This window comes from Festucalex cinctus, chromosome 13, assembly GCF_051991245.1.
Source record: "Festucalex cinctus isolate MCC-2025b chromosome 13, RoL_Fcin_1.0, whole genome shotgun sequence".
Taxonomy (NCBI): Eukaryota; Metazoa; Chordata; class Actinopteri; order Syngnathiformes; family Syngnathidae; genus Festucalex; species Festucalex cinctus.
Window position 1 is genome coordinate 19,085,173 of NC_135423.1, and position 16,462 is coordinate 19,101,634.

The window sequence follows — 16,462 nt, forward strand, 5'->3', positions numbered from 1 at the left end:
ACGCACCATGCAAATTCCCAGTCATTTCTGACCAACCAAAATATCTTCTAAAAAGGGTATCCTGCTCATTTCCAACCAAAATTATCTTACCAACACAATTAAAGAATATCAAAGATCATAAAACAAGATTAAAAGCTAAAAGGGACCTTAAAAGATGCAAACAATTTCACATTCACAACACCGCCTATATTTTGATCATTTATTAATACTGATTTCATAAAGTCACCAGTATCTGCATGCTATTGTGTGAACAGACAGTCGTGTGTTCTTGCTTACCCACATCCTGCTCATATCCGTCAAATCAGCTTTACTCCTCATAGAGTCCTTTATCACCTGGAATGGTGGCAACAGCCAGAGGAAATTAAGAAAGAAAAAAAAAACAAGAGTTCATACAAATCAAAAGGGTGAGTATGGATAATTGGAGAGGGAATCGTGGGCAATGATAATTCAATTCTTAATTAAAAATGTAGTTGTGGAAAGTGATGCTGTCTTTACGTACGTTTGGATGTCCATCTCGTAGTAGTTTGTGGAAGACGTGACAGAACTTCCAGCAAAGGACCGCATTGCTGGAGAGAGGAAGCCGGTTGACCGCTGCCCAGAAAGTGTGGGCACCTTTCTCATGATGAGTCCCCAAAATGCAGGGTGACAATGTCAAGGACCAATAGCTTCAACTGCAGAGTCATTTCTCTAAAGCTTTGATTTCCAACCAAGAGATCATCAGGAGTGTTGCGGGAAATTGTCCAATCGCACTTAACGTGTCTGAAAATTATTATTTATTAATCACAGATATCTTAATTTCTCTATGAGATTTTGTAACAGGAAGAACAAGTATATGTTCTTCCATTAGATGCCGGTGCAATAAAATGGCTTCCTCCAGTTTTGTGTTCAAACAAACAAGCCTAGATTTCACTTTGCATAAATTAATAAATTTGTGAATAGATTATGCCATGATAATCATGGATTTCAGTATTTTAATGATAATAGATATACTGTATGACGGTGCCATGTATGAAGCGGCTGCTTTGGCTTATGATAGTTTTTCCTAACTAGGACTAAATAGCATCAAAATCAGTTGGGCCTGTAACAACAGCTCAGTCAAACATTGCTTAATCTGAGACCGGCAGTTTGTGTTGTCACTGCTTTTGGGTCAGTAAACAGTGAAGTGTGACAAATTCTAGTACTAATTGCTAGAGCTGAGTATCGATTCTCCGTTCCTCAATCGATTCGATTTCGATTCACAAGAGTTCAATTCAATCCGATATTGAGTAATTATGGAACATCATTTCTTCTTAAATATGAAGGACGTGATAAAACCCCCACAAACATCCAATTCCAAATTCAATTTTGCACAGGCAGTAACTGGTTAAATGATTAAGTACGGTAACATGTTACTTAAGTGTTACACAAACACTGACATCAGCAAAGATGAGATGAAAATATTGTCATAATTCCAATTCAATAAATGTAAATATATTTAAAAAAAAAGAAAAAAGAAAAAAAAAGATTCTGCTTGTCTTAAAGGCCCATGACGCAGGATTCTGAGTTTTTGCACATTTGCGACCCCTCTGGCGAATGGTGGAATGGATGCCAGGATCATAAGCATGACGTCATGCTCAGAGCAAAAGTTAAAGTTTCCGGCCTGACCGCGCCAACATTATTTCACTTTAGAGGAAAATAGGGGCAATCGTCATTGTGCCACAGTAGTGCCTCCTGTCCATTATACAATTCTTAAAACATGTGCGGGTGAAAAATATGATTATTTTAACACTTCAATTTGAGCCTTAAGTTGCATCATGCCCCTTTAAAAATGTAATTAATTCAGGTCTTTCGGAAATGTAAGTAAATACAGGTACTTTTAAATTCACATGAACAGTAAATTTCAAGAAAACAATAAGATACAAAAAAAATTGGCCTTTAAAATTCTATTTCTTATGAATTTACAGGAAAAAATATATATTAAAATAATCAATTCATAATTTTATGAATCAACATCAGGCTCAAAAAGGGAAAAAAAAAATCTATTCATTACTGATTATTCAATTTTTTTAAACCCAGCCCTACTACCATTGCGATGTTGGTCGGACTCAGTGACCCACTAAGCAGTAAATGTTTGTTTTACAGACTGCACTGACACAGTAACTGTGCTTAGCTGTTGGCTATTAACTGTACTGTATTTTTAAGATACAGTGATCTAAAAGTGTTTGAAATGCTATTAAAGTGTTTTGAGGTTATAGTTTGTGGTATTTTCATGGTTTAAACTATCAATATAGGCAATTATAATCACTTTTAGGGGAATGTCAATTATTCATAGGAATTCGTTATTCCGCTCAGTTAGTTTCCCCTGCAAATAGCGGGGGTCCACTCTACTGACTGATGATTGCAGTACTTGGTTCCCTGTTATTTGTTTGGGACACAACACAAACAAGAAAATAGTTCCTGGAAAAAATCCAAGAACTTTCATTTTGTCCATCTGTTCACCCAAACAGACAATAACGTTAGAATCTATTTCACTAACTTGAATCTTAAGAGGCTCTACATGACTGTAAAGGAAATACAGAACTGTGCCGACTGTCTCGCTTTCTATTTTGTATCCCATAGGATTAAATTAGCTTCAGCACAGATGAGGCTACCCTTAGTTACTTGTTTTGATCTTGCACTAACATAACCTCAACTGGAGAACACACGTCACATGGGAATGGCAATTTCACACGCAAAAACACACGCACTTATGTCTACAGACAAAATATGAGGATATTCCTGGCATGCTTCTCTTTGACAGCAACCTCCTGTGTGTTGATGGCCTTGTTGATGCTGACTGCCTGTAAGGAAGAGGAACGGAAATAAAAAATCAGCCAAGATATATATATATATATTTTTTCAAACATTTCAAAGTGTTTTATTTCACTACTTGACACACTTCACAAAAGTGTTTCCCCTTTTCAAGCTGCCCAGCGAATGAGAGCCAGTCAAGTTTGAGTGAAGGTGATTGACCTATTTTCTGTCCAGTTGGTATTCACGGGAGCAGCTGAGAGGCCCGACTGAGCTCTTCTCTTTATTTGATGATTATGGGAGGCTGACAGCAAACAGTCTAAACATATGAGACAGTTAACCCGACTCAATCGTACAGTAGTAGCTGTCTAAAATAAGATATAAGATCAAAAAACATTCAATTTAGTATGGTGAGCCCACACATATAATTCCATGCAAGTTTCTGGTCTCTCGACAAGATTTTTTTTTTTTAAAGACTGCAAAATGACAAGTGAAAATAAATCACAAATGGCATTCTGTCAATTTACATTTAGTTGGGGTCAGGAGAGCACGGGAGGCTTGTTTCATAATCTCGCTTCCCACAGATGTCCTGAGTCTGCCTGTGCCAGTATGCGAGCAGTCAGATCAGGAAGTTAACCACAATGATCACAAGTGGAGGAGCAAGCTCAGTACACCATCAGCTTATACACAAATACCTTCTATTACTACTTGAGATTTCATGTCTTTTGCATGTTTCAATTCTGAATACATGTTCATCTCCTATTTAAAATCCCGCTGCAACTGCTTCCCACAAGAGGATGACCCAGTTAGTCCACAGTGACACTTTGTACTTTGGGTTGAAAGAGAGGGGCAGCTGCCCAGGACTCCTTGAATTGGCTGAGGACGCTAGCTGGCATCAATAGTCAATTAGCTCCTCACATTGAAAGCGACTGACAAATCCGAGAGAGAGAGAGAGAGCGAGAGAGAGAGAGAGAGAGAGAGAGAGAGAGAGAGTGAGAGAGAGAGTGAGAGAGAGAGAGAGAGAGAGAGAGCGAGAGAGAGAGAGTGAGAGAGAGAGAGAGAGAGAGAGAGAGAGAGCGAGAGAGAGAGAGAGAGAGAGAGAGAGAGAGAGAGAGAGAGAGACAGTCAGAGGTAGGTCTGCTCGATTATGGAAAAAAATAATCACGAATATTTTGGTAATAATTGAAATCACGATTATTCAAAACGATTATTTTGTTTAAAACAAGAAAATATGTTCAAACATTTGAAAATATTAAGACAAATAAAACTAATATTAAATAAGCTCATTTTGGACCAAAGAGAATATAGAATAATAGATATTATTTATATTAACAAAAATTTGCAAGCGAGTTTTGACAGGGGTGGTTGGTGAAAGAACTTGTGTAGGCGTGCCTAAAAACAACTCAAAAACTAATATTATTAGGGCTGCAGCTAGGGATGCACGATAATATCGGTGGCTGATAAATATCGGGAATTATCGACCAATTTGATGTCAAACAGATAAACCAGATAATAGAGAAATCTTCCGATAATTATCGGCAATTTGATTTCATACAGAAAATAAAGAAATCCAGCAATAATTATAGTTGGTCCATCTATTGTGGTTGTGGCTCATGTCAATAAATTTCAGCTTCATGGTGCTTTACATACATTGAAACATTGTGCAAAGTTTATACAATGTTTCAATGTATTTGTTAGACTTATAGTAAGACTCTAAAGTATATTTGTATTTAAGTTAATTTTGCACTTTAAATTATTGGTTTATCGGTATCGGTTGAAAATAGCATTATTGTGCATCCGTAGTTGCAGCTATCAAATGTTTTGGTATTCGGATATCCTACTGAAAATTCTAGCAAATAATCAGGTATTTGGATAGAAATAAATACATACTGTATCTGTACAGTATATAGCCTACTTTCTTGGCTAAAGAACAAGTATAAATACAGAAGACAAAAAACACATTTGCATGCAATAACATTAACAACCAACTGGTTTTAATTTTTGTATAATCAACTAATCAACAAGCTTGTCAGCAAACTACTTTCCTCTGAAACAGTGAGATTTTGGACAAATCTCTCCCCATACATTTTATTCAATGGAACTAAAGTGACGCCAGGCCCACAACAGCGATTTTTGTCGGCTAAATAAATAGCACATTTGAGTAAGCCTGGTTTGTTAATAAGTGATCAGTAGGAACGGCAAATTAGTCAGGCTGTCAGCATCAAAGTGTGCACAGTCAATCAATACATTTCTGAACTGCTGATCCACACGAGGTCACAAGTACGTTGGAGCCTACAGCTGTCTACGGGCTGTAGTATTTACGCCTGAAAAGTAATCGGACGGCTGGAGCACTTTACCGTTGCGAGCTAGCGCGGCTAGCTTGCTGCTGTTAGCTAGCAGTAACCGCTAAACACTGGCAACAGGTGCCGTACAATACAATGCCAGCATAATTATGTCTTCGCGCTCTTACTTGGAGCTTGAACGTGACTGCAGGACTAAGTTGTGTTACTGACGTCTGGCCCAACAGTTTGGTGCATTTATATTGCCGTTGTTCACAAATTCCAAAAAGAGGAACATGACGTCAGCCCTTAGTACCAGCGATGACACGCTTCCGGGAACAACTTCAAAATAAATGCGTCACAATGCATTGATCTACATATACTACTTTGTAATATAAGGTTTATTTTGAAATTTGGTTTCTCACAGCCCCGTGTACTGTCACGCATACTGCCGTTAGCGTGACTAGGACTATCTCAACGGGTATCCAGGCAGAAATGACGAGGACTCGTTTCAGTCCAGTCAGAGGTGAGGTTTTTGGTGATGAAGAGAGAGGATATACTGTGGTTAACTTAGTTTATCTACATTCTTTTAAGACTCCAGCATGCCTTCATTTTTTTCCTTACACATTTGAAAAACTAACTCAAGAATTACAAAAATGATACAAATGACTTTCTAAGTGACGTCACATCTTTTACATTATTTTTTCAAATCACATTTGTAGAACCAACTGTTTAAGGCATGTTAACTTGGCTCTAGCAAGACTTGATTGAGCATAAAAAAGCAGGGCATTGATATGCTGTAGGCTAGCTGTACTGGGAGGAAGCATCTTCTGCCTACTTAAACAACTCAGTAGCCATCTTTTATAGGAATGCCACAGAATATTTTGTAGAATTTCAAAGGGATAGAAGTGTTTTCAGGTGCATGGCATGAAAATATATATATATAAAATATATAAAATATATAAAATATATATATATATATATATATATATATATATATATAGCACAGATTGGCACTACGTTTCTTACCAAGTGTGTCACCAAGCTACAGTAATTAATATCAAAAGTAGCAATAATTTACTGTATCTACATTATACCTTGTCTGCACAAAATAACATCATGAAGCGTAAAACAGACCACAAGTGTTACTTGTCATGGCAACAAAGCATGATGGGAAAGCCTCCTCCGATTACTGCTGCTGTGTGGCGATCATATAGTTTGCGTGAGTAGTTCACTGGAAGCGGTGTAAATAGGTTTCAAAATAAGAGCACAAACAGGAAATGGAGTGGACTGGAGCTGCCTTAATCTTGCTGTCTTAACATTTGCTAAATCTGCCTTGTTTAGTAGAAAATGTCTTACCCCAGATTTGTGATCAAATTCAGTCTATTTTAGACTGATATACTAATAAGGATTAAATTGTCCATCTTAATTAAAACATTGTGAAGTAATGTGGGCCGGTCTCGGCCCTGAAACTCCAGTCTGAAAATGAGTACCACTGACTGGAGGTGTGGACAATTGCCCTCCAGGTAAAGTCCAGAATCTAGATAAGTGGGAAGATAAATAACTGCAGTTAAGATGTTCAAAAGTCTCTTCTTTCCCTCAAAATCAGTCTATTGTGCAATTGTGATGACTGATTCAAACCATGGGAAATTGATATCCTCAAATACTAACAATGATTGTGGATAAACAACAGCTCACTGGAATATTTTAGTTGCTATTGAATCTTAAAAAAAACAAAAAAAACTACAATTTTAGTGACAGTGGCAAATTGAATAAAAATGAAAAGGAAAATTTGGCAATCCTAGATTTAGAACCATGTGATTAACAAATGTGGTTAGGCTCCAGTCCAGCTCACCTGCAACCCTAATGACAATAAGAGGTATACAAAATGAATGGATAAACAGTAGATGGATGATTATGAAGGTGCATGATGCATTCTTGAGTGATTCATATTGTGTAAATGCACAAATTAAATTATAGTGCTATAGAGGCAACCAATGAACTGCCTTGAGGTGAACTTGAGCTATACACATCTTCAACAAATGACACCAATTCTGACTTTTTCGAATCAGCTGTTTTGGATCTGGTAACAAACAAATGGTAGTCAAAAGGTTTTGCAAGTGCTCTGTCATGCTTCCTGTCTTGGCACACCCAGAACAGCCTATTTCCTGTTGAGCTTCTGCTGAAAAATACACTGCTCCACTTCCCAAGCTAAAAAGTGTGTTAAATCCCCCCAGACAGTGGCAGGATCAGCAGAGTGAAACACTGTATTCCTTCTATCCCTCTCACACTGCTTGCAGATGCTTCAGGTGGGTACCAAAGTATTAACTGAATATCATTAAATATACCATACAAAAAAGGGCGAATAGCTTTGCAAAACTGCACAAAGATTTGTTTCATAAAACATTGTATAAACAACATAAACATGGACATTGCTTTAAAAATGTCCTCTGTAAAACAACATGAGCAATTCTGTATCTCCTTTATACTACAATCAAATTAGACCAAAACTAAATTTGGCAGGCTGTCTTAAAATTAAAGCCATTCTTTTTAAAACATAACACACCCATCTCCCTGTTACAACATGCATGGCCATTAAAACCTCGCAGAATATGACTCTCAAAAACATGCGTCATCGTCAAAAGTTTACAACAGCAACTAAAAGAGTTACAAAAACATAAGAAAAATAAATAAATAGAAAAATCAATGTGTGACTGAGGTGCATTTCCAAATTCAACACCACTCCATTTAAAAGTCATTCCTCTGAACAAGAATCCACTGTGTTGCCTGTGTAAGGACCATTTTACTTGTTGCATCCGACACAAACATCCGTTCTTCTCGAACGTCACTCCACACCTCTTGAAAGGCTGCCACTGAGGAGAGGAAGGTAGTGGAAAAACCGTCAGCTTCACCAAACTGAATTGAGCTTGCAAAAACTCACCACTCTCTGTGGCCATTATTAACAGGAAAGTCTGTATACATCAGGAACTAACATGCTATGTTGATTTAGACCTTATCACAACGTAAATTCTAGCCTGGCTAACGTGAAGTCTGGAGGGAATTATCTACTGGGAGCTCACGTAACCCGTTTAAAAATCTGGCTATGCAGGGGCACAGTGGATTACAAATGTCTCTTAAAAGCCTATTAAAAAGGCATGAAAACATTTAAAGGAAGTCAAATGTGGGAAACAGAAGTTGAAGATAGAAGCATAAGCTAGTTAAAGATAGATAAACGTGCTGAAGGCCGGAATCCGGCATAATTAAACCCTTAAACCGACACCCCCATGGCATGTTTACAAGCCCCTCCTTACGGGATGTCTTTCCTCAGCCTCGAGTAAAGCCTCGGCTCTTAAAGCTCTACTACTGGGAGTACTGCTGATGTCATGTGGACACATCATAAAAACGAACATCTGTGCAGCTCAATGAAGCTGCTCAGGCCACTTTGTCAATGCACCCGCCACTCATCACGTGCGGCCATCCATCACAGACTCCCAGTGTGGGTGTGTCTTCCCGCAGGAAATGATTGGAATTATTTTGTGACCAATTACCACCCAGCAAGTGTGAAAGATATGATGTAACATCGATAAAACTAGTGCTGTGACTATCGAACATTTTTAGAATTGATTAATCAATCGATTAATCGACTAACCAGATTAATTTTAATTTTGCATTAAAGTGTATTACACAAGCATTTTTTTCCCTCTGGTAACTGTTGATTAACCAGCGATTGGTGTTTATTTTGGACTTCATATAGTGATTTCAAGAAGAAAAAAAAAAAGGGGGGGGGGGGGGGTGTTGATGTTACCGGGGTCGGTCATTGTTTTCCAAAATAAAAGCGGTTACAGTGTTCCCTCGTTTATCACGGATAGTAATGGAAATCAGCGCTATTTTTTATTTTTTTAATTCCTGTTAATTATATATATATTTTTTGTTTTTTTTTCCTGTTTTTGTATGATTTTTACTTTATTATAAATCCTTTTTCATTCATCATATGTTCTTTTTTTATTTACATTAATTTTTCCCATTAAAAGTATGCTTTTTGTTATTTACTTATAGTATATAGCACAGTATATATTTTGATTTAATATATATATATATTAGGGGTGCTAAAAAAAAATCGATTCGGCGATATATCGCGATACTACATCGCGCGATTCTCGAATCGATTCAATAATCGGCAGAATCGATTTTTTTATTTATTTTTTTTTTATTTATTTTTTTTATTTTTATTTTTATTTTTTATTTATTTATTTTTTTTTATTTTTTTTTTAGGATTCACACCTTGAGCATGGAAGAATGTTATATGAACGGCACATTAAGCCTTAATATTTTTATTTTAATGCTGTTCAAATGTGAAACAGATTGCAAACTGTTTGTGTACAGTGGCTCACGGTTATAAGCCTCAAGTTTTAGATAAATATATTCATACAAATCTTACAGTGTACATGTACAAATTTACTGATAGTATTTTCTAAATTTGAATGGAAAAAAATCGCAACAATCGACTTATAAATTCGTATCGGGATTAATCGGTATCGAATCGTGACCATTCGTATCGGGATTAATCGGTATCGAATCGAATCGTGACCTGTGAATCGTGATACGAATCGAATCGTCAGGTACTAGGCAATTCACACCCCTAATATATATGTTTTTTTTCATTTTGATATGATTTTTAGTTTATTATTATGAATGCTTTTTAATTCATCATGTTTTTCATTAAAAGTATGTTTTTTATTTATTTATTTATTTCAGTATACAGCACACTATACATTTTTAGCATTTATGTTTTTTTTTGTTTCGTATGATTGTTACAGTACTTTATTAAGAATGCTTTTTCATTCATGATGTATGGTTTCTTATTAATTTACAGTAGTTTTTTTCCCATTAAAAGTACTTTTTTTTTTTTTTTTTACTTGTTATACAGCACAGTATATATTCTCTATCTCCGGAAGGCAAAGTCGTGGAGCGATGTGGCAGACACCGTTGGAAAGGTCTCGTCGAGACGAAGCCGCGGGTGCCAGTATGTCCCCAGTCGGACAAAGGGTTCAAGAGACATGGCTGCGCAAAGACCAACAAATAAAAAATAACCCCCCCAAAAAAGCACGTTGTTAAAATAAATGAAAAAGCACGCTGTAAAAAAAAAAATAAAAAAAATAAAAAATCTGCTATAAATGAGAGAAGACTGCATTTGCAAATATTTTATTTTTGTTAACTTAGAAGATAATCAGTCATCTTTCATGAAGGACTCATTGGCAAACAATTACTGTTGATAGGCTGAAATCAGAGGATTTAGACAATTTTAAATAAAAGAAAAATGGCTCCAAACGATTACTCAATAGTTGTCGATTAATTTGATAATCGATTACTTGTTGATTTAACTTTAACAGCTCTAGATAAAACCTGTAATGAATTAGCACTTCTGTGAAAATACTATTCCGGAATACTAATGTGTAGGTTCACCAGCTGAGTTTGTTTAGGAAAAAAAACTCCCAACAGCCCATAGCAATTCACCGTCACGACATCAACAGCATGCATGGTGGGGAGCAAGGAAAGCCTGGTGGGCCGCTGGACTAATAAAATGCTGGGGTTAAGCCTGCCGTGATGATGGAGCTGCATTGGGCCCCGGTGAGTCGTGGCAGAGAAGGCTGAGAAAGTTCCTAAGACTGCAGGTGGATCACTACAAAGGGGAATACTTGTACTTCGGATATAAATCATTTGTGACACCAGTCCTGGAAACTTTCGGACTCTTCGTACTTGGTGTTGACTATATATTCATCCAAGTGAAGACATTGACCAATGTTCATGATTTTTCACAACAATTATGAACAATGATTTAATAGGAAGGAACAGATTAATATGAATATTACAGTGTGTCTCATTGTTGGTGAGCTATTTTTAGAGTAGGCCCACAGGTTACTCAGGTGGTCCTTAGGGGCTACCTGTTTCCCGAGGGCACCATGTTGATGACCCCCATGCCAAAACCAAACGGGAGTTGCGAACACAGCTTGTAGCATGTGCAACAACTATTTGTTGGGCTTGTTTTCATTCCACACCATCTCTAGACAAGCTCAACAAGCTCAACACAGATAATCACAAGGAACAACCTTGAGAATTGCAGTAGATTGACTAAACTCTTTCCCAATAACTACAATCGCCATCACAGGAGACGGGCGTGTTTCACACTTCATATTGTCACTAAAGGTTTAGCCCGCAAAACTATTTTTTTAATTAGCTATCAAATTAACCCCTTCGGACCATAGAAGATTACAGTTGAGTTGAAATTTGCACGTCTAAACATAATTTGGATGATGTCAACACTCCTGGTTCATGATTAGATCCGAGCTAACCAATCACAATCGCAAGTTGATTTCTATGACGTTCATGTTAAAAATGTTACATAAAATAAGCTTGGTAAGTTTGCATGTTACAGCCATACTATCCTGGCGTCCAATATAACAAAAACATGAAATAACCCCAAAATGTTTTTCCATGTTCTTATGTGGGAAAAAAACCAAACAAGTCAAAATCAGGTAAAGCAAAAATGCTGCCCAGCAGGAAAAAAATCATCAACAACAACAACGGGTCTGAAAGGCTTAAGCATGATGTTACTTTTCAAATTTGAACTCTTATCATCTGCTCAGCTACATTAGCAATAACCCTCTTTGACAAGGATAAAGAAGGTGTGTTCTAGGTGTATGTTCACCTCCCCCACTCCTACAAGTGCATATCCAAGACATGCTTCCAATGAAAGGCCGGTCTTGTTTCTTCCATGCACCTGCTCCAGTGTATTCGGACCACGGCCTACTTGTCTCCATCGCATCATTTACTGACACGAATCATGGAAGTCAGTCTTTTTTTGTGTGTGTGAATAGTGCACCACATCTTCAAATTACAATGCATTATTTTGTACGTAATAGCATGCTTTATTTTTCTTAAGCTTACACTAAAATGCTATTCTGAACTGCTGTAGGGAACTCAAAGAATTTGATTGCTTAATAAAGCCGCTATTTCTGCAGTAAAAATCTTGAATCTATCTGGTGTATCGTTGTGGAATATTTAAACCAGCACATACAGCATGATAGTTCTAGATTAGTCTTAAAACAAGTTAGAACTTGTCGGCACTTAAGGTGTTGATTTTCCTAATCACATACTGTACTCAAAATAAATCATTTGCTGTACTATTCTGTCCATTACTTTGTAGTTGTGACAGGATCGGTCCTCACATCAAAAGCTGGACACTTTAAGCAAATGTATTTGACTCTTTTCCCCAAAACAGTTCAATAAGCAAAAGAAGATCATAATAATGCGTTAATAACAAAGGTTGCTCTGTGCTGCTGTTTGGCTCATGATTGTAATGATGTGATGATTTTTGCAGTGGGTCAACCTTCCATGATAAACACCCCCATGCCTTTCCTCCCATAATCAAAATACAGTACACAACTTCTCATTGGGACATTTAGCCACACGTAGACAACAAGTCACTACTTGCAATGAAAATACCTTCTACGACTTCTTCCACACCAGCCCACCAACCCCTAAAACAACGCCGTTCTATTGCAGCTTATAATATCATGAAAATGCATGTAGGCTACCTTTGAGCACTTACAATTTTACTGAGATCCATGGTCCTTTCCCTCCCTACAGCGGTGGGCCGAAGATCCGCTGGCTTGATCCAAACGCGAGGAGCGGGGAGGCAACAAATGTGTTTGGGAGAAGAAGGGGGGAGGTGGAGGAGCGCGACGTTAGCTCAACATGTGTCCCGTTTTGGTATTAAAATGCCTCCCGGTCCCCACTTCCTTCCTTCCTTCCTTCGGCGTTCCTGCTCGCTCTCGCTCTCCGCGAGCTCCACGCAACATGCGACCGCGGAGAAACTGAAGTGTCCGCGACTGGAGGACCGCCGCTAAAACAAGCAAATTTCACATCCCGCTCGCCAACATGTCTCGACACAGCTTGCAGCGAGGCTCTTGTGTTAGCTTTATTTTGCAAATAGTCCGCTTCTATTTGAGACAATAGCAGCACAGGAGACTGCGGAGTAGGATGGCTCAAACCCGGAGGTTCTCAAACGGGGTTCCGGGGCCCACCAGGGGTCCTGCAAAGAATTGAGGGGGTGAGGGGACGGAGGGGGGTAAGTTTCCTTCCAAAACAAGCTTCCGGAGAAAGAATGATCCTCCTCCTCCTTACCTGTAGACTGTAAACTGTCCCAGAAAGATATACAACATCTCCTAATCCTCACAAAAATGTGAACTCAAAAGGCTGTTGTTGAGCATAAATGTGATTTCTGCACGCATTTTTTTTTTATTTTTTTTTTAAAGGCAGCCCAAAAGTATGAGGTCTGTAACGGGAATGTTAGCAGGGATGACATATCTGTCTGTGTGTTGGATGGTTGTTTGTGTAGAAGAACAAGCTTTGGGAACAAAAAACTCAATTCATAGCATCAATTTAGAGCAACTCTTGGTAACTGATGCCCCCATCTGGATTCTCTGAGATCCTCAACTTGGAAAAAATGCCATGGTATTTTTTCCCCAGGGCAAATAAGTGCGTAATCTCTGTTTGCTGGGCCTAACTGGTTTAATCAAAAGTCAAATGTAATGGCCAAGCACATTTTCAAACTCCATTTTAGCCTGGCCAACTCATAAAAATCCTGAATTTCCACATCATGATTGTTTTAAATAATGATTAAACTTTGAATACATTTTCAGGTTTGCTCACTAGTAAGCGTGCACATCCGCGCACCATACCAGTGCATCACACTCACACTCATTGTGGAAGTTACTTGTTTTATATACATTTTTACTACCCATCGGATGATCCATAGCATGTGGTGCACAGTATCTCTAAGCAACACAACATCAACACCACACTGGTTCAAGACAATGCAGCTTCTTTTCCACTGTCTCTCCTCACTTCCTGGTACGACGAGGGGCCTTCACCAAGGGCATTTCCACTGACCATTTTTGCCATATAAAGTACATGATCTGCTGAACCTCACAAGGTCAGTTTATCCATTAGACTTGATTTACTTATGCGTTTTCCTTACTTTTGGCTTTTTTTTTTTGCAAGACACAAACGGCCAAGCCTCAATAAGGGGTACACATTTGTTTGCTTAACACACCTGTTTGACAGTTCGATTCCCGATAGATGTTTTCCACAATTAGTCCTCATTTGATTAGTCGATAAATATGTTAAAATATTATTTAAAACATGCCTTTACAGACCTGCCAAATATGGCTTTCCTTATAACTGGTGACGTGGCTGTGTTCAGAATTAATTCAACCCATGTTAAATGGGAGTCAGCACACAACCTGCCACTATTTAAACACCTCTGATTAAGCCCCGAAAAGATCACATGTTCTAGTATTTTCCTGACACTTTTTGTTGTTTCTTTTGCTTTCTTGTCAAAGCCTGATGGTTTTGTTTTAACACTGACTGATTGCTATTTCAAACTGTTCATTACCCCCCCCCCCCCCCCCTCTCAGAGAAAAACAGCCCAAAATCCACCAAAACTGCCCCACTGTAGGTATGATATTCTTTTGGCGATAAGCAATGTTGTATGTGCCAGACATGATTTTCAGAATGAGGGCCAAAAGGTTCAACCTTGGTTTCATCGGATTGCAACACATTTTCCCACATTGGCTTGGGATATTTCAAGTATGTTTTTGCAAAATAGAGCCAGACTTGCATATTTTATTTTTAAGATTGGCTTCCATTTTGCCGCCAAACTCCGTAGCCTAGCCATATTAAAAAGGTGGGAGATTGTTTTCACATGGACAAAACAGTTGATATTTGCCAGTAGCCTAATTCTTGCAGCTACTTCAATGTTGCTGTCTGCCTTTTGGCAGTCTTAATGACCATTTTTTCCCCTCATCTTTTTATCAGTTTTGAAGGGATATCCAGTTCTTGTTAGGGTCTCAACATTGTGATATACTTTCTCCACTTGATAATGACTCTCTTCACTGTGTTACATATTTTATTTAATGTCTTGGAAATTTATATTTGAATGTGAATTTACCCTCTTGAAAAGTTTAATTATTTTTGTACTGAATTGTATAAGTTATAATTCTCATGATTGGACATTCTTGAAATGATTTATCATGGTCTAACTGTGGTCTACCAGGCATTTGCGCAGGGGTGTGTAGACTTTTAAAATACACTGTATATTCCTACACAGAGAGATGTTTTCCCTCAACTATCGCTCCCTATCAGCACTGAAGCAAAGTCCAACAATAGTGACAACAAATACTAAATAGTAACATGATTTTAACATTACAGTCAAAGGTATCAGGCAGAATCCACAGAAGGAAAAATAAGACAAGCTGTCCAAGAACATTATTGTTGATGTCAGTTTTTTTTTTTTAGATAGCATGATTCACAAGAAAGAAATAAAGAACAAATGAAAAGATGTCTTTGATAAAATCAAATAAAAATACTTAAACGCTTTTAGCCAGGCTGCCAAACCAAAATAGCATATGTTGTGCCTGCCTACAATAAACCCAGTGGATTGTGAAGTCCTCTGACAAACACTTGGCAGGAAGTAAACTATTCCAGTTAAATTCACCTTATCTGCAAATAGGTAATAGCAGAGTATTATGATGTGGTTGAGTACTGACAGTCCGTTTGGATATCAGCATAATAATAATAATAATAATAATAATAATAATAATAATAATAATAATAATAATAATAATAATCTTCTAAAGGGCAAATAACTGCTCATCCCAAAAACAATATCAGACAAAGCATCACAGTTTTCTTTTCTCTCTCTTTTTTTTTTTTTTTTTTTTAAATAAATAGATTAATTCATAACTGTCTACCAGTGGCTTACAAACTTTACCTTCAAAGAGATATATACAAAAAAATTGAAGGGATTACTTCACCATTTATTTATTTAACATGCTAAAATCAATTCATTAAAGGAAAAAACGGCTAAACAATTATATATTGTTATATAAATTTATTTAAAAAAGGCTTATAAAAAATAAAAATACAAAAATCTGCCAGTAAATAATAAGAAAAAAAGCTAAGGATTTTTCACAATTTTAAGCTGGCCAGCAGCCCACTACGATAGATCCAACTCTGCACTTAAGAACGACAGAATCCTACCTCTAAATTATAAGACAAAACGAGAGAATTCTGTGCTCGGCTGACCTTTGTGTATTATGTTACCAAATAATCTGCATTGGTTGAAAACAAGGATGTGAGAATCAAGTTCAGACTTTTTTTTTTTCTTAGTTGACACCTAGTGTATAAATTAAGTAAGTACAATGCCGGCAAATGACACGGGCCAGGTCAAATGTTAATATTTATATACATTATGTGCTGCTGCAAATAATTTCCAGGCCATAGCTTGGACACCGATGGTCTATATACTGACTGAACTGAAACTTCGACTGGACAGAACAGAGATGTAGTGT

At 37.4% G+C, this 16,462-nt stretch overlaps 1 protein-coding gene across 2 annotated transcripts in view; it reads right to left on the reverse strand.

The window, feature by feature from the left end:
- The window catches only part of hip1 (huntingtin interacting protein 1), a 41,347-nt gene that overhangs the window by 20,186 nt on the left and 4,699 nt on the right, over nucleotides 1-16,462 (reverse strand). Inside the window, exons 1-4 of one of the 2 annotated variants that reach the window (XM_077541148.1) lie at nucleotides 12,658-13,116; nucleotides 2,756-2,819; nucleotides 500-642; nucleotides 277-333 (exon numbers count right to left, since the gene is read on the reverse strand). In XM_077541148.1, coding sequence (XP_077397274.1) covers nucleotides 277-333; nucleotides 500-642; nucleotides 2,756-2,819; nucleotides 12,658-12,675 — 282 coding nt within the window. In that variant the 5' untranslated portion in view covers nucleotides 12,676-13,116. Of the gene's footprint in view, nucleotides 1-276; nucleotides 334-499; nucleotides 643-2,755; nucleotides 2,820-12,657; nucleotides 13,117-16,462 lie in introns of those variants that run through there. The other variant, XM_077541147.1, reaches the window with a different exon arrangement.